At 43.1% G+C, this 18,588-nt stretch overlaps 2 protein-coding genes across 2 annotated transcripts in view; both read right to left on the reverse strand.

Annotated features, from left to right (window-relative positions):
• Positions 1 to 707: 707 nt before the first annotated feature.
• dap1b (death associated protein 1b) lies at positions 708 to 2,787 on the reverse strand. Its single transcript, XM_084544168.1, has 4 exons — positions 2,627 to 2,787; positions 1,520 to 1,616; positions 1,353 to 1,416; positions 708 to 1,241 (listed from the first exon to the last, which is right to left on the reverse strand). Exons 1-4 carry the CDS (start codon positions 2,694 to 2,696, stop codon positions 1,122 to 1,124), a joined length of 351 nt encoding a protein of 116 aa, XP_084400294.1. The 5' UTR covers positions 2,697 to 2,787; the 3' UTR covers positions 708 to 1,121.
• Positions 2,788 to 6,659: 3,872 nt separating this feature from the next.
• pkp4 (plakophilin 4) overlaps positions 6,660 to 18,588 on the reverse strand; it is a 71,404-nt gene continuing 59,475 nt past the window's right edge. The window contains 12 exon segments of the mRNA XM_084544052.1: positions 6,660 to 7,477; positions 7,479 to 7,709; positions 9,678 to 9,742; positions 10,507 to 10,647; positions 10,758 to 10,875; positions 11,122 to 11,206; positions 12,130 to 12,322; positions 13,233 to 13,383; positions 13,639 to 13,812; positions 14,037 to 14,228; positions 14,897 to 15,014; positions 15,779 to 15,962. Coding sequence (XP_084400178.1) covers positions 7,421 to 7,477; positions 7,479 to 7,709; positions 9,678 to 9,742; positions 10,507 to 10,647; positions 10,758 to 10,875; positions 11,122 to 11,206; positions 12,130 to 12,322; positions 13,233 to 13,383; positions 13,639 to 13,812; positions 14,037 to 14,228; positions 14,897 to 15,014; positions 15,779 to 15,962 — 1,709 coding nt within the window. The 3' untranslated portion in view covers positions 6,660 to 7,420.

Here is an 18,588-nt window from a genome sequence, read left to right on the forward strand (position 1 = left end):
GAGTTGACTACCGCAATGCGCTTTACTTATGCATCAGTGATGGAAACATTATCAGTCTTCAGTTAATTCACAAATGCTGCTGGTTTGATTTTCTTCCAGTAGAGAGTTAAACTCTTGCTGGTCTATAAGCGGTTACTCTTATAACTGATTTTACAACTTGTTTTTAAAGCTTTACACGGCCTGGCACCAAGCCACATTTGTGATCTTTTAACTCCTTACGAGCCCTTTCACTGTTCGGCATCCTCTGCCAGGAACTCTTGTCAGTTCCCGATACGGGAAATCTTTTGGCACACCGTTTTATTACGACTATTTTCTTTTGTACCTCATTATATAGTTGTATATTATTGGTGTGATCTCATCCTTTAGGTTGTGGTTACCCATTTCAGTTTATATTACACATAATCATATATTTGAAATGCCTATGTTGAGCATACTGCAAATGGGTTCTAGTATTTAAATCAAGTTTTTATGATAAAGTGACCATATAAACATATTTCAGGGAGAATGGAGCACAGGAGTTTATATAAAAGTAAATATATGCATAAGAATGTAGCCATGCAACCTTTGTGTACCATCTTGTTGCATATTGTGCAACTTCATCCTAAAAACCTGTTTTAAATTGAGCCTAGAGCTTATAAGTGGCCATGTGTTGCCCCCTAGTGGCCGTTTTGTGTATAGAAGCTAAATCAGTGTCAACAACTCATTGATGCCATGCAATTCCTTTTTTTTTAATAAATCTTATGTAACTGCCAAGCAATACAGTGAAGATTTCATTTTTTTTTTAAAAAAAGAAAAACGAAAAGAAAAACAGTAGCTCATAAACCTCACTCAAAACCTTCACTTCAAACGTACAGACGCCATTCATTTTCCACATCAGCTGGTAAATACAACTACAGCATTTCTCTGAGAGCACTGTGGAAGACGCTGGTTTATAGTATCCTCATAACAAGCGCGGCCCATTTTTGTTCTAAGTAAACGGAGCTCGACAGAAGCTTTCCTTTCCATCAACACCTCACAGACAACCCGTCAGTCCCCCCCTCCTCACGCCCCCCTCCCCCCCAACACTTGATGTTTCACAGCTGACTTTACACGGTTCCTCTCCGGGGCCCTCCTGGACACGTTCAACACTTCCTCGGCTGCTGGATGAAAAAGCTCCGGGGGGTTGAGTGAGGCTTCTCCACCGCAGGGCGCACCTTGCTGTGCCTCACGCTCACTGGCGTCTCCGGGAAGTCGTGGCTCAGCTGCAAAATGGCGGACAGAAGTCTTATTTAAGGAGGCGGCAGTTTCAGAGGCACAGCGACTAATCCCTGTTTTTGTATTTCTCCAATCATGATGTGGGAGTTTTTGTTTACCTTGTCAAGAGTTCCTGCCAGCAGTATGCCAACTTGCTGCATCCTGTTGGCGGTGGCAAAGGACCTGATGCACAGGTTTCAAACGGAGTTTAATATAACTTTGAAACTAATGGCACTGATCCAAGTGATCAAAATGCTAATATTGCAGATGCAGAATGTGGGCTTACCTCAATTTATCAGGCCTCTTAGTCTCCTTCTCTGGAGTCCCATGGGTGGCACCATCTTCCAGGCCTTTCTTGGCCACACGTTTTCCTCCGGCCTTCACTGTCGACACAGAACAGGAAGATTTGTTAGCCCAGAAATCAACCAGATAAAAAAAAAAAAGTTAGATATATGCACAGACTTTAAGACTTACAAGCCTCTTCTCTGGACAAAGCAAAAAAAAAAAAAAAAAAAAACACAAAAATTGTAATGCACTGCAGTAATGATGGGGGGGCTTGTTTGAGAAAGTGAGGTAATGACTGCTGTGGGACTGGAGTGGCTTTTCGTGGTGATCAGAACGAGAGACGGGGATAAATCTGAGGTGACAGAGATTCAAAGGAATAAAAAAAAAAAATATATACATTTTTCACATTTTCTGCCTCTGCTTTAATATAATAATGATATATATATATATACACACACACACACACAAATGAGTTTGGTTTCACACCTCAGCCATGCCCTGCTGCAATAATGGAGCCACACAACCAAACTTTGTCTCATTTTAAAGAGTGCCAAAATTGGACAGAGCATTTAAAAATCTTTGATATAACTTAAAAGTTATTTAGAAAGTTGCTCAATAATTACTTATATGACAAAACCCACTTAAAAATGAAAAATAAATAATTTTAAAGTCAACGTTGCATGCAAAAGGAGGCAGGTCATAGTGCAACACTGACAAACGCCACAGCAGACAAAAGCGTGAACTATAGCTCTGAGGTGAACACCTTTGAATGCACCGAACCGTCTCGCAAGAAGGTTTTATCTTGAGAGGACACGGTGTTACTTTCGCTGGACTGGGAGGCCTGCCTCCAAACAAGAAGCATGCACGGTGCAAAAAAAATCAGCACTCAAGTTTTAAACGCCAGTCAAGAAACCCGTTAAAACGACTATTACGCAACGCCCTGCATTTCAAAATAAAAGTTAAAACGCTTCACTGGAGCAGACTGGGCGTCTGTGTCGATCTGCGTCGATGACTGGAATACAACAACGCTTTTGTTTTAGAAAAAACAAAAAAAACAAAAAAAAAACTCGATGAGTGTTGACGAAAAAAATAAATAAAATGCGTTTACCTGCAGGAGGGTGGCCAGCTTTCAGCAAAGGAGTCTCCTTCGCTCCAGATTTGGACAGTTGTTGCACCATTTTTGCAGAGTTTCCGCGGAGTAGCAAGAGAAAGCAACCTGAAAGAAGAAAAAAAAAGTTCCCTGAACGCCCACCGCCTTGTTTTTATGCTCAAACCCAGATGACGTCCTGCGAGGCTGCAGGAAGTCTGCAGCCAGGGAAACGCCTATCTGCTTTGTTTTTTGATTTGTTTTTGTTTTTTTCTTTTTATACGAAAGTTTACAAGAAATGAAACTGGATGCTTGAACGCCTCGTGTGTTTTGCATTGACTTTTAAACGAGATTTTTTTCCTGTTGTGTCCTCTAATCTCGCGAAAACTCACGTTCGGGGTCGAAATCTTCCAACTTAAATACATTTAGTTAGTAAATATCAGACAACTGAGGTCATATATTAGTTCATCTTCTGCTTTTAAAATATGAGTTAACTATAATTTGAACTGGAATCCGGATTTTTTTTTTTTTAGTTGTTATTGTGTCCTCTTATTTTGAAAGTCTTGCAAAAACGCATATGCAGTGTGCAACTACTCCAACATTTACTTAATACGTTTAATTATTAAATATATAATAACTAGTTTAAGTTTCCATTCTGCCTTATAAAGATTTGCTGCATGCATTGTTTTTAAGTTTATTTATTTATTTTTTTCTGTTAGGTTTATTTTGAAAAGCTTGAGAAAACAACTGAAACTCTTCCTACTTCAATAAACGTAATCACAAGATATCTCAGCAGACTTTCATATCTGCTGCATCCCCTCTTTTCTGTCTGTGCACCACAGATTTTTTCTTATACTCTTTGTGACTGCAGACATTTTGGTCTTGTCAATGAAGAAAAAGCACGTGTCTCTGGTCACGTTAACTAATGTGGTCTATGTGAGAGGAAATCATGACAGCGTGACAGCCTGCGAGCATTCATGCACAATGCCGGGACCATGAAACTGAGGCTTTTTAAAAGGCCCTGCAAATCTTCACATGTGCAGGGGGAGACAAAAAAGCATAGCAAGGTGACAGGTGCATGAAAATCTGACAGGAGAATTAGGAGGATGTCAATCAAACTGCAAATGAAAACACCTGCAGGCAGGTGGAGGTGGAAGCACTCAAAAAAAAAAAAAAAGCCCAGAGGTCATTTTAACATGTCAGTGCAGAGTAAACACTGGTGTAACTGCTAAAAAAATGATTTATGGTCTGGTTCTGTTAAGCTATCACGATCACTCAAGGCGGCCTGCATGCACAGTACCAGAGCCCTGTCCCGCCTAAATGGAACCGCTCAGTAATCAGTGTTATCAGTTACAGAACGTCACAATGGCTGCCCTGCAAAGGCGCAGGTGTATTGATGATGGCTCAGTTCCACATAGGGGAGGCGTGTGCATGCTGGTTCGCCGTTGCTGTCGTTTCAACAGGACTCGTGATGGAAGTGAGCCATCATTAATATGCCTGTGTTTACCCTGCAGAGGCGAAACGTCTAAAAAATATCTGCAGTGGCATAGCACACATGCTTCCACAGTTACAAAAATGATGTTGCGCATTATCTGACGCCTTATAGCATGATCTTTAAGGCCCGTCTTGTGCTAATGTTAGGGTCACTGTAGCGCAGTGCATATTATCTGTGCAGTCATGAGGTAGCAGAATGCACATGTGGATGACGTGTAGAGACGCAGGTTCACGCCAGCAACTGTTTTGTTGTTTCTGCAGACGTCCAAGGTTTCCAAAGCTGCATACTGCTCTCTGGTTTGTGCAAACTAAACTGGAAAGTATTATGGTAACAAGCAGCACAATGTCAAGGAACATCAAGGGTCTTAAAGTGGTCCAGCTTAACTGCCGGATTTTGCGGTCTCGAATGTGGTCCACACAGTTTTACTCCTGTTTTACAGTGTTTATCTAAATAAGCGTAGTAGTGGAACTGTGCAGATAAGATAGAGGCCTACCAGCAGGTTAAATGACTTGGATGGGGACACTCTGTTATCTGTTTCTCCTTTATTTCGTCTCCGAATAAATCTCACAGAGGTTGTTCTTGTGCTGTTAAGTGTACTTAGAGTCTCTGTTCTTGTATCTTAACTCCGACTGCACCGCCTTTCTCCTTGGCAAGGGGCACAATTAGGGAAAAGCCGCCACTCTGTTTCCTCTTCCCACGTCCTGTCCCGTCCTGTCCTGTCCTGTCCTTTGTGTAGCTATATTTAGCCTTGTAGCATGAAATCTTATTTTATTTGTTGTTTCACTCTTAAGCCAGAGCAGGTTTCTTTTCTGAGCTTTGTATTTTTGTTACCCCTCCTGCTGCTTTGCATCCTGCTAAATAATTTAAAGCTCGTTCAGCTTAGAAGTCCACGGTCCCCTCCCCGCCTTAAGAGCTAACGTAACTCTGGCTCAGAAATGAACCTGAAAACACAATGTCCCGTGTTGGCCATCGGCGTTTGCTTGTGCTGCATCTGCATCTCTTATTTTGAAAATCTTGGCAAGAAACGCTGGTGAAGTGTTAACTTAAATAAATTCAATTACTTTAATCTAATAGCTGGAGCACTACTTAATTACACAACAAATTTCATTAAAATGAAACTTGTCAGTGAAGGAAAAGTGTGTGTCACTGATTAACATTTACAACTGTTATGTTTTATTCCAGGTTCTTAATTAAGACGGGACAGTGAGACGCTGTGCACAACACCAGGAATGTGACACTGGAGCTCAGTGCAGTCAGGAAGACTTTATCCTCACTCTTCCTTCTCGCCTGTAGGAGATTCCATTTGTCCGTTCGGATTATGCCATGATCTCCTTCAAACATGTCCTTGCTGTCAAACTTTAAAAAACTTCTCCTCTGATTTCTTTCTGTCAGTCGTCACTTTATTTTGAAATTGCTGTGACCCTCCTGTCTTCACGTTCAGGTCAAACGCGGCCTTATCTTCTCTTCCAATGCCACTCGTCAATAACTCTCATTTTTCTTTTATTATGTGCCATATTAAATAAAATCTTGTTTTTTTTTTTACTCAGAAGTGAGTCTCCTGAACTTAAGTGGACATTAGAACAAAGATCTATATGAACTACTGAAGCATCAACACCAACTGAACCTCCAAGGTTTTAAAAGCTGCAGGCCGACTGTTAACTGTTCTATGGTTAGATTTTAGTAATTAGTTCAGCAGCAACATCTTCTAAATTTTGAACCTCCGCTAAATTAACCGAAAATGGGAGCCAGGCAAATTACTATCTTAAGCCGTTCAGTCTCACTCACGGCCGTTGCAGATGGACTGGCGCTTGTTGTGTTCCTTTAAAAACTTAATGAGCAGAGTGATCACTCAGCGGGGTGTTCATTCAGCTCATTATTTCAAGTCCGACGATCTCAAATGAGAGCGACTCTTGTTTATCATTTCTAAAGAGGTCTAAAAATATAAGCTGGATATTTTAGGTTGGCCGAGGTACGTGCTGGCTGCAAGCCGCGGTCCCGGGCCTGTCCACAAACGGTGTGCTACATTCAGGACATGTGGGAATTCTTGGATTGCTAGTAGCTTATGTATTTATTTTATTTATTTTTGCATGAATTGTAGAGAAGATGAGCCGATCCCTGTGAAGTCATGTATGTTTTATGGTGAGCCTACAGGGCAGGTGGGGTGACCTACATTCTTGTTATAATGCTGCACGTTAATAATTCACCTTCACGTAAGTAAAAAATATTCCAGTCTCAGGTCAAATCTCTTACTGTTAACACTTTTACTCTGTGTGCCGTTCTTCTTATTCAGCATCAGTATTAGCAAAGCTGTGTTTCTTGATTCTTCATTCTTTTTTTCAATGCCAGGAGCAAAGTTTGTTCAGGTGCAAGTCAGCTACTGATCACATTGGTAGGGATTCGGTGTTGTGCTTCAGGGTGCAGCGGTTCTGTTTCATAAAACACTCCCGGTCCAGAGCTCCCCTCCTTCCACACATGTCTGCGTAAGTAATGAAACATTCCTCCAGCGAGGAGGAATGGGAGGAGGAAGAGGAGGAGATTACACTCAGAGAGCAGAAACACGCGATTCATACAGAGTTTAAAAAACAAAACCTTTTATTGTGTTAACATGGTTGTGTTACGATGCCATCTTTGTCCACATAGTTCTTTGTATATTTATATATCTTTAGAGATTTGACATGGCACGTGTTTTTTTTTTTCTTTTTTTAAACCAGTGCTGATGTAAACCAGGTAACATGTTTGTTTTTTTCTGTATTTACAATAAAATGAAAGAAATGTACAAGACTCCATGGCATTACACAGCTTCAACATTAAGTACAGATACACTTTGATCCCTCTGTACAATCTAACATCATTAGTTGACTATTCTTTTTAGTTTTAGTTTTTTTTTTTTTTTACAGGTATGAGTTCATGATCCATTTTGGCTTTGACACATACATACTGACCCCCCCCCTCCCATCTCGACTCTTACCGCGGACCCTCGCTTACATGACTCACACCTTTCACCATGCTATCACAGCTAAGAGTTTCATGAAGAAAATAAAACTAACATCTAGACAGTATGGGACGCACGTCTCTTCACCGCAGTGTCCAGCGTCGCCCCCTCGTCCCCAAGCGTGATTCCATCTTCCTCTACTGAATGTAAAACGATAAAAAAAAAAAGACTTTCCTTGATTTCCTTCTTTGGCACACATCCCATCTTTCCATCTGCTATCGCTCGGTTGAACTCCCCTCCGTACACACACATCCACTTTAAAACAAACACATTATAAAGCCAAGTTCATGAAAAAGTCATTTCCCGGGCTCCTCGCCCGTGCCCCTCCTCACACCCCGAAACCAGAATCAGGTGTGAAAGAGGTCGTCGACCTATACCCAGGAGTCAGGAGAGCCGGGGTACTGCTCTGCCCTGAAGGAAGGCCTTTGCGTGCTAGCATAATAGTCCACATAGTTGGTGGTTGATTTCAGTCCATGAGGCTGGGTGCCGTAGTCGACTGAGGGAGGGTAGGTGATGACCTCCTCCAAGTAGGAGTCGTCGTAGCCGTGGGGATGCTGCAGGTACATTCTGTAGGTATCGTAGTTCCTCCTGCTCGGCTCTTCTGGATAATACATCGGCTGCAAGGGAGAAACAGACAGGTAAGCTGGGATGAACTAATCCTTTATAAGATTTTCATGAAGTTTAATTATCTGCTTTCATTGTAAGTGGCTGGATCCTCACTTTAGAATTACCTCAAACACACAAAACCTGAAATGCATGTATATAATAGAGTGCAACTGTTTTTAATTTGATCTATATCAACCAAACATGTCCCACTGTTGCTGCTGAGTCCTATTTTCAACTTTTATTAAGAAGCTGTCACAGGAAGTAACAACACGGACATGTGACTGAAACATTAAGGCAGTGACAAACCCTGTCGATGGTCGGCCGTTGGACAATCGACAAGTCAGCGGCCTTAGTTTTATCAGCGTGTCCTGTGCCGTTTGCCACTAATCGGACCTCTGATGGCGGCTTTTCAGTCGATTTAGCACACTGAATGGTGCATGGTTGACAGAGATCGCTTTGATTGGCCGATCAGCTTAGCGAACCAGTGCACAACAAGAGAAAGTGACGAAAATAAATAAAAAGACAAAGCTCGTTTCTCATCTGAGCGTTGACACAGACAAAATATTTTCTCAACATCGCGATCATCTAGAATGAATAAACCGTAGACCAACAGATGAACAAGATTCAGTAGAGGCCAGCTCTGTATGACAGTAGTAGTAGTAGTAGTAGTACAAATACAAACTACTGCCACCTGCTGGTCTGAAGAGTTATTTACTTTTCCCACAATTATGCCTAAATATACTTTTAACAGGAGACTGTATTTAAAAATGCAGTTGTCGTGAATGGGAAATCCTAGATTCATTTCTCAGTCACGGAGGTTGTTGCCTGATCTACAAGAAGGATCCAAGCCTCATATTTGTGTGGTCAATGTGACAGTACATCCAGCAACCATTTAGCTTAGCATAACGAGCTAGCTTGGCTCCATAATCTCTATACTCACAAATTTACTGGCTACAGCGTGTATGTTCAATAATAACAAAAGTCTTTGTGGTTTTATGTGACCCCTTGGCCCGTAAAATCACAATTATATCAATTTTTTATTATTACCTCTGGAAGAAAGCAAACTATTTCCTATAATATCAGACTATACCTTTACTTTAAGAAAAATTTAATACTTCTGCCACAAAATAAAAACATAAAACATGCCTTAAACCGATCTTCCATTTGACGGTAATAAAATGTAACATCAAATACTGACGTCTCAGCAGTTCCAGCGAAATGCACTTTTGTCTAGCTGGAGATTTTTCAGCCGGTGAGCTAATCAATCATCTTCCCGCCTACACATCTCTGGCTGCTAACAGACCACAGCTTCAAGGAAAATGGGAAAAATCCAGGAGACGGATGAAATAAAACGGGGCTAATGACTGTCTTCGCACATTAACAAGTCTAAATGTGATGAGACGAAGGACTCTGTGTGCCCCGTCTCCCCGCGCCGCTTATCTGAGCGGGCACACATGGACGTGTCCGACAGTGACAGGTGCCTGAGACGCACCCGGACCATCCCAATCCCAGCAGTCACATTCGCTCTCGCTCAAACAATGGCTGATGTGCTGGGTCATTCCCAGCATCGCCATTTATCCGCAGCAGAATATGTGTTAGTCTCTTTGTATTAGTCAAGCGGGGTAGAAGGGCTGGTCGTAGTCGCCAGGTTTATACACCGCAGCGGAGGGATCAGAGCAAGGGCCTTGTACCCGTACTATCAGATACTTCATAGGAATATCCATTCTCAGGCAGGTACATGTAATACTACCTACCTACTGTCTTTACAGGATGCTCTATTAGGGATGAAGCAGATTAAACGATCAGTTGAGCAATAAATAAATTGAATAATAATTACTAGAACTTTATGCTGAATACTAGGATGCTATTATGTTACATCATCGTCAGAGTCATTGAATCATCTTTAGGGCTGAATCAGAGCTGATATACTCAGCTAAGAGGAGACTCTGGAGGCATTAATGCACAACTGTGATATTCACCTGTGTTCTTCTGGGCTCCTCTCTTGTGGGTGATGAGTAGTAATAAGGAGACGGCTTTCCAGACCCTGCAAAAAAACCCAGAACAAAACCCATAACTATGAAGCGAGCGCTGCGGAACATCAAAGTGTGCAAATACATGTCATATCAGTGAAAAGGTTTGCACGTCCCCAGAGGGCAAACATGTCTGTATTTAGATAGAGGGGGGATCAAGAAGTGCTGCGCTGTGCCGGAGAGAAATAACGGCAAATAATAGAGCTGGCCGCCGCAGTTTTGTTGTTTCCATAGCCCATGGGATGGGTATTTTCATTGGCACTTTATCAAACCGGTGGAATCCAGAAACTCAATTTCCACTTGTCCGTGTAACACATGGACAGTTGAGTCTGCGGCTCGTTCTGTTTACTCTGTCCTCCCCCTGATTCCACCAACCAAGTGTAGGCTGGCGAGAGCTCTCGTCTGGCTGTAGTATGTCTGGGTGCCCACTCGCTGCCCCCTGTCTGCGAGCTGCGACTTGGGCCTGCTAACAATGGCGCCATTGTGAAGTGTCCACCCCTGGCTGGTTGGTCCACTTTACTGCTGTGCAGACCAACGACGGCACAAAAACAGCTCTGAAGTGCTCTGAATGAAACTGACAGACTGTCTCAGAGCTGGCAGGCGTCGGTGGAAATGATAAGAGAGGAGTGTCTTGGCAAGGAGAGCAAGACGGGCTGAGGAATCTGCTTGGAGCCTCATGACGGATAAAATGGATAATGCCCTGCATACAGAGGACCTGAGAACAGCCTACAGCTGCAGACAGTGTGTTGAATTAGATATAGAAAGAGTGCTTTCGTACCTGTATACTGTTTTTTATGGATACCATTGTCTCCTTGGTAATTATAAAATTGCATAGTTGACTGCGCTCTCTGATAATCTCTGATAGTGTCCCTATGCTCTTTGATGCCCAGCATCGCAGGAGACGACGTGGCACTGGCAGCTGCAAAGAGAAAAACAACACGTTTAGATGTTAAATTCCAGAGGTTTTCCTGTTTCGCTGCCGGTGTCTGTTTCCATCTGGCAGCAGGTCTGGAAGTTTGCTCAACCTACCAGGGTGGTTGACTGGAGACATCTGAATGGTGTTGGTGGGGAGGGTGGGCTGGGACTTGAACCTGTCCCGTTCAAGTGTTGACACTGGGGTGAGGAAATGGTTTTGGTTCCATCCATCCTGTTGAGGGAGGGAGCGAGAGGGTGGAAAAAAAGTGGTGGTTAGAATAACTAGAACAGAGCTGGATACTGTGACATTCATGTCTGGTATTTGTTTTGGTTCACAGTAAACCCTGTTTAACCCTTTATAGTGACAGGACATGCTTTTCTTTTATATTTTCTCTTCTTGCATTAAAACATACGTTAATCTTTCTGCACATACAACATCAGACCGTTATAGCTACACTATAAATCCCAGTGTACTTACTTTTTTATAAATGGTACGCAGATCCCTGTACTGCCACAACGTGTTCAGCACCTGAGCGGCTGCTTTAACCACCTTCATAGAATACCTGGAAAACAATCAAAAACATAGATATATACAATGATCAGGCATAACATTATGACCACCCTACTAATATTGTGTGGTCTCCCTTGTTGCTCTAAAACAGCCGTGACTCTTCAGAGAATGGACATGGGCCTTCTGAGGGTGTCCTGTGGTGTCTGGCAACAGGATGTTATTAGTGGGGGCCTTTGGGTCCTATAAATTGAGGGGAGGGGCCTCTGTGGATCATCCCACAGATACTTGATCAGTTTGAGATCTAGTGAATTTGGAGGCCAGGTCAACACCTTGTGCTGTTTTTCATGTTTTTTTTCATTTGTGTTCCTGTGTCAGGCTGCATCCTGCTGGGGATGGCTGCTGCCATCAAGGAGTGTCATTGCTATGGGGGGTGACTGGTCTGGTCTAGGTGTCTGGTACATGTCTATGTAACATCCACATTAATGCCAGGTCCAAACGTTTCCTAGCAGAACACTGAATTGTCACGAAATGTTATTCACTTCACTCGTCAGTGGTCATAATATTGTGCCTGATCGTTTTATATATTACCATCCTATATATAAAACCGCTTTGACATGAGTAAATCAGTTCTTTAGATTACACTGCAAATATTACAGTATGACTGATGGAAGAGTGTGTCCTCGGCGTGTTTTAACCTGGAACGTTACTGAATATATAGCAGACTAGAAATAGCTTCATCCCACAGGGATGTAAAACCTAAATGCACACGGAACCACCTTCCCTGTGGCTATGGCTTCTCCTTCTCCCTTAAATGTGTGTGTGTGTGCTTTTCCATGGAAGGGAGGAGGAACCAGGGGAGTCTGTAACGTCCAGCTTCATACGTCTGACGACTTTCGTGTATTTTAGTAGTTCATGGTAGAGTCAGGTGAGTATCTGAAAAAAGCGCTAAGACAAATACACGCTACTGTAGCACACCTGTCTCCTCTGCCCTTGGTGATGTTGACCAGCTTCTCGATCCCGCCCGTATCGGCCAAGGCCTTGGCGTTCTCCATGTTTTTGCTGGTGACCTCGTGCAGAGTGCAACAGATGGCTGCCACGGTCTCGTCTGACAGCAGGGTGGTGTTTCCCCCAGGGAGACGGTTGACCAGGTCCCTCATTGCGTACTTCCCTGAGGGGGAGGGGATAAGGTGAGACATGCAGCTAATATATTATGACGCGCTCTACAGCAGATTTGAGAGCAGAGAGAGAAGCCGGGGAAGTTTCCGCACTTGGTTCATTTTTTTTTTTTTTTTTTTGTTCATGTTACATAATGTATAAGGAAAAGTCACCCACAGTGACCTCAACTACATTATGCATTTTCTATATCAGGAGCGACATATTCATTTTGCATAGCCTGCAGTGAGGCAGGCAGTTTTACTAAATGACATTGCATTATAATCGCAAGGGTGTGCATCCCGGAGAAAAGGGACTGTTTCCCCTATCTATCCTTCAGCACAGCATCCTGAAGTCGAGCACCTAAGTACTTGCTGCACGAACGCACACACAAATAAAGCACCTTAAACCATCACTGAACCTCCTCCCCTCCCTCTCCCCATGGACGTCACCCATGCCTCTCTGTGACCGTAACTCCTCATTAATTCCCCAGAGAGAGCACATAAAAACGTGTTTTTTCATTAAATGAGGCTGTTTCGAGGAACACAAAAAGGCTGGAGGGAGATAAAATTAAAAATAATAACATGCAGTTAAAATGGTCACAAAAAGCCTGCAATTAATTAAAATAAATTATTTTGAACACATTGTTTAATAATGGACTTGCTGTCGGTAGGCATCCTATAAATATACAGTATGATGATTACACATGTTAATACACAGTGTTGCGTAGTCTGTCGGGAATCAGTATAATTAAATGACAGATACGTGCTGTTTAACAATTATCTGATCTTATAATGTAACTGCAACATAAACACATTATGCAGACGTGTGGCAGCATTAATAATCTTCTCTATGTATAAAGTCATTCAGCCCAAGAGCGTTGTTACGATCTCAAATAGAAATGTTCTGAGAGTGTGACTTCTAACCTATGAGCTCCTTGTTCCTGACATCCAGAGCCATGTTCCTCAGAGCCGTTGCCACCGAACACACCACCCTGTCGTTATCCATCCGCAGCAGCTCCACCAGGATGGGCAGCCCTTTCTCCTTACGCACTGCTGCACGGATGTACGCTGCAAACTGTGTACACAAGAGGCATTAAAACTGCATGAGGGTCTCGCCACCGTGGCAGAAAAAAACAGCATGGTCTTGAGACGCATACGTTAGCATGTGTGATTCCAAGTGTAAAAGTGACACACAGGAGGTGAGCTGTTAAATCCCTTTTAAGCAGCTGAACAGACGCTTTGTCTGGAAGGTTTCATATTTAGAGCAAACATAAAAACAAAAGAGGAGGAGTTTGTTTGAGAGTGTGCATGCATATACAAACATCTGTACCTTCCAGTTGCCGGCTGACAGGTTCTGAAGGGACCCAGCTGCACCCTCCAGAGTGGCAGGATTGGAGCTCTCGGCCAGCAGTGTCAAGTAGGGCTTAACCACTGAAGGGTGCCAAAGCATCTCTGCACCCTTGGGAGACTTTGAGAAGCCAGGGATGGGCCCGACGCCGTCCCACTGAACAAACAACGACAGAGTTTTGTCAGGCTGCGTGAAGGCGGGAACCTTTCATAAAAATCTGACTTTACATAATTATGGAGCACAAACAGGCCGTGTGGTTTCCTTTGTGTGGTTTGTACTACTCACAAGAATGTCTTTTGAAAAGAAAAACAATCCACTGACGCTCCACTGGCCTACATGTTGAATAAACATGCACAAACCAATTTAAAGTCCACACTTACCGTGTCTTCATGCAAGCTGTTTTTTTTCTTCTTTCTCTTCCTGCCCCAGCAGCTGGAATCCACCTCCTTACTGGGCGACTCTCTGCCCAGCAGGCCGTCCAGCTCCTCCCCACCTATCAGTCGGGATGGCACAATCTCCAGCTCCAGACGATATGACAGGTTCCTTAGAGTGCAAATACAATTCTCCACAATCTGTCAGGCACAAGGAGAAAGCGGTTAGCGCCGGGTAGTTATAGCAGCGTCTTTCTAAATCACCATGACAAAAGGCACAATACAATAAACTCTGCAGCGTACTACAGTCTCTACAGCCAGCATGTGGGACACAGGCCTACTACTTGCTGCGTTACAATGATATCAGTTAGATATAGAATCCATGGGTCTCTGGACCAGAGCAAATGGATTTAATTCCACGCTGTTTGAGTTTTGTAAAGACTTTGCCTCATAGAATGTCAATGAGCATATGCTGTCTGACAAAATTAAGGGCTCTTGTTCTGAGGGGAGACGATCCCTGAGATACTATTATTATGATGATACTGTGAGGTAACTGGTTTAAATCCACTCTATGTCCATGGCTGAGGTCCCTTGAGCAAACACCTAAACTGAAACTGCAGAGAAAACATTTCTTGTATGTGTACATATATTCATTACGTTTGTTACAAAGATATAAGTCAAATCTATCAGACTGTGACTACCATTCATTGCGCCTGCATGGACACTGCTTTGTGTGACAAAGCATGTGAAACAGTAGCTGCCGGCTGCTGTGAAGGTCATTTAGACACAGGCAATAAAAAAATGTTTTCTTCGTGGCTAAGTGTGTACGTTCACGTGTGTGTGCATTGGTGGGTGTCTTCTGTGTGTACCTTGCTGTCGAAGTCCGAGGTGTTTACACAGGCTTTTATGACGTAGAGCAGTGAGTCAACCAGGCCGTCGCAAGTGCGCATCTGCTTTCTGGCCTCCTCACCGGCCGAACTCAGGTTCCTTTAAAAAAAAATTAAAAAATGCGCACACACATTCAATTTAGATGTTTGATTTAGGACTTCGTCCAACAAACAAATGTGCAAACATAGAGAATGACAGGTGTGTGTGTGCCACTACGAGGGAGGTGTAATTGTGGGTTTTGTCGTTCGCATTTGGTCATCCATAATACATGAGCTGTGTGTGTGTGTGTGTGTGTGGGGCCTGACTGAAGTAATTACACTACTTTGCTGAGTAAATAAGGAACTAATAACCATGCCTATGCATGTCTGTGTGCAAAGAGACACTCAGACACACTCAGCCCAACTAGCTGTCACCAATTAAAGGCTGAGATCAACACACTGCACAATATCTTCAAAGGAAGGAGGCCCCAGGAGACAAGTTAGGATTATTATTACATCATCTTTGACTATAATAGTCTCTGAAATGATGACGGCTTTGAAAACGAGGGCAGACAGGTCAGAATTCTTGCTAGATGACTCAAATGTGTCCAGTCAATTACCAGCCTTTGTATGATTTTTCTTTTGATGTTGTATACTCAAGTCCTTACTTGTGTTACTTGTGGCAAAACACACATCATCCTGATGTGGATCTGTTATCCATTTAAATGCGACTCTACATTGTTTCTATAAATGATGAAAGTGATTATATGAGCGACATTAACACAGCTATTGAGGAGCATTATGAGCTCATGCATATTCAGATGCAACAGCAGCAGACGTCCACAGGGGGGCGCTGGAGCCAAGTGTGATCATCAGGTGGTTTACCTTAGGCAGCCCGAAGTGTTCCTCAACACCAGGGAGGAGTGAAACTTCAGCTTGTGGTCGTCGTCAAAGGTGGCGCTGCTCCATCCGGAGTGAGGGATGATCACAGTGTTGGTCAGAGTTGTTAAGGCGTCCCGAATGATTGTCATCTTGACGGCGTCACATGACGACAGGTTCCACAGCACCCCTGAGGGGAACAACCAAAGCACACACATTTAGCAACAGGCATTCAAAACCACCAGCGATGTCAGCTGCCATGTGCAGTTAGGGTAAGAGAAGAGAAGAAAAAAAAAACAACTACATGCTTTTAATAGCTCAGTGTGTGTAGATGTGTTCACAATACACACACACACGCGCACACGCACACACACAAAGGACTTAAGTGAAAAATATTCCTCTTCAGAAATGAATCCCCAGCATCAAGGCATTAGACATTCACATCAAATTTCATCTCGGCAGAATGTCCTCGGGGCAAAGATTATTTGCTTGAAATGAAAAATAAAGGGAAAGGGATAAGACGGGGATCCAAATGGCATCAGCTCAGTCATTTGAAATGAAAAATAAATAATGTAAAGTCTTTAGAAATTATGCCACCATTTCGCTCAATTCAAATATACATTCGGTAACCACTGATAATCACGCACAGTCCTCGCAGCCTTTGATGCTGCATCTGTCAAGGATTAGGCCGCATGTAACATGTTCTCCTAATTAGATGGCTCTTGCTGCTAGGCTTATACTAAGGCACAGACTGACTTCAGTAACCTTGCAGGGGGCTAATGCCGCACAAGATAGAATATACAGTAAATACTCGGGACTTAATACATTGCTAATGCTCAAAAACGCTGCAGCGACAAAACCCCAAGTGCAGTATGGATGTGTGTTAGCGGCCCAAGTGCGGTTGCTTCATGACTTATGCATCCAAATTTGCTATTGTTTTCACTCTACAGCTTGTTCGCCTCGTCTGTGAAAGCAGTACATGACCTACAGATCCGAGCATGACATTAACACCGACCCTGGTGTTTGCATACGTTTTTCCACGCACCTCGTCGGGAGAGGTCAAAAATAATGACAAGCCTTTCCCGGCTTCTTCTTTCTCAACCCCACTGTTTATTTTCTCTCAGCGTGCCGTTCGCCCCCCCTTGCTCTAATTGAGGCGATGGAGACGATAATAATCCGTAATATGGCCCAGGAGCCCAATTCAGACGGGCTGCTGCCAAAAAGCTGTACAGACAGATATATGCTTGGCACATAGTGTATCTGCCTGTGCCAGTCATTTAATCAACAATTTCACTTATCATTATCCTTATTAGTACTACGTTAAAGTGCTGTAAAGGCCATTTAAATCCTCCAGTCAGCTTTCATTATTATTATTATTTCATTTTTACTTCATCGGGGCGAAGCTGAGTATCATGTGACTGTCACGAGTTAACATGCAGCACGTGCTTTATATCTGAGCCTGCCAGCAGAGTGTGAGCGTATGGGTCTGAATGCCAAAACCCAAACATCAGTCGGGCAAGCACCTCTGCTCTGCCTCAGTCAGTGGGATACAATTTCATCAAACTTTTGCGGCGGTCGACCTATGATCTCAGGGCAAGCACATTCAGGTTTGTGTTTGCCTTTCTCATAGAAGGATCGCCATCAAATAGGTCCACTAACGCACTGATAACACCCTCATGCACGCTGGCCAACTTCCTCAATTCTTTTAACTCTGCAATCCGCTCAATTCATAGCCCCCTCCGACAAGTTCCTCCACACCCACTGTAACGCCGATTTGTAGATATGAACGCTCTCAGGCAGGATTTCAGACTGGCCCCGTGGAGGTGGCCAGGGGATTGCCGGGGAAATCAACAGGGGAATTTACCGAGGTGTGACTGACAACGCCGTCAGTGGTGCAACACCAGCAGTAATACCCATAAGTCTTATCTGACAGTCAAATGGACTGAAGACCTGTATGTGTGTGTAAACATGGTCCTGAACCTTGTTCTCTGCTGTGTGGCTCGTTCTCTGCTGGCCTGGCTTTGAAACATTGCCCCATGATAAACACTGTTGTGACACCTGGGCCAAAAATCTATCCAGCAAGCACAAGAGAGAGAGACTCAACAGAGAAATGGAGATAAATAAATAAAATATGAGGCAGGTTGGAATAACTCTAACCGCAACTGAAACACAGGCTGACAACTCTCATTCTATTCATTGTAGATGTGCAGCGCATTTTTTTTTTTTTTGTCATTTGATGAAGCTAGAGGTTTCTCTACACATCTAGCGTTTGTGTCAAGTAAGCTTAATGAATGAAAGTGAATAACCAATTCTCAAGTGCCACTAACTCTGTCAGGTAAAGCATTAACATTAAGTTCAATCGGTTATAAAAAAAAAAAAAAGGATATGCTGACCGTCCAAAAAACGATTTATTAACCTTTCAATTTTGAGAGCTGAGCTGGAAAACCGTCAATGCCGCATCGACTGAACCTCAGAGCGTCAGCCTTGTGTGTGTGCTTTTGAGGTTAGTGGGCGTTTCTCATTTTCTCCCTCTTGCAGTGGAAGTCGGCAGATTACCGCTCATGGCTGTAACTGGATTTATTTTGGATCAAATTACATTTCTCATTTATATTTCATTTTCAAAAAACACAAACACAGCATTTCTATGCCAACACTTGGTAACTAGCTCTGTGTGTTGATGCTACTTTGTTGAACTCTGTAACTGGAAGTTGTTAAATTTTTTGACTATAGACTGAGTTCGACTACTGAGTACTGAGTTTATGTCATGATGTGTCAGGACCTTGAGTGCCATGCAAGACAGAATTAAATAAAATACA

Source organism: Chelon labrosus (genome assembly GCF_963514085.1).
Source record: "Chelon labrosus genome assembly, chromosome: 5".
Taxonomy (NCBI): domain Eukaryota; kingdom Metazoa; phylum Chordata; class Actinopteri; order Mugiliformes; family Mugilidae; genus Chelon; species Chelon labrosus.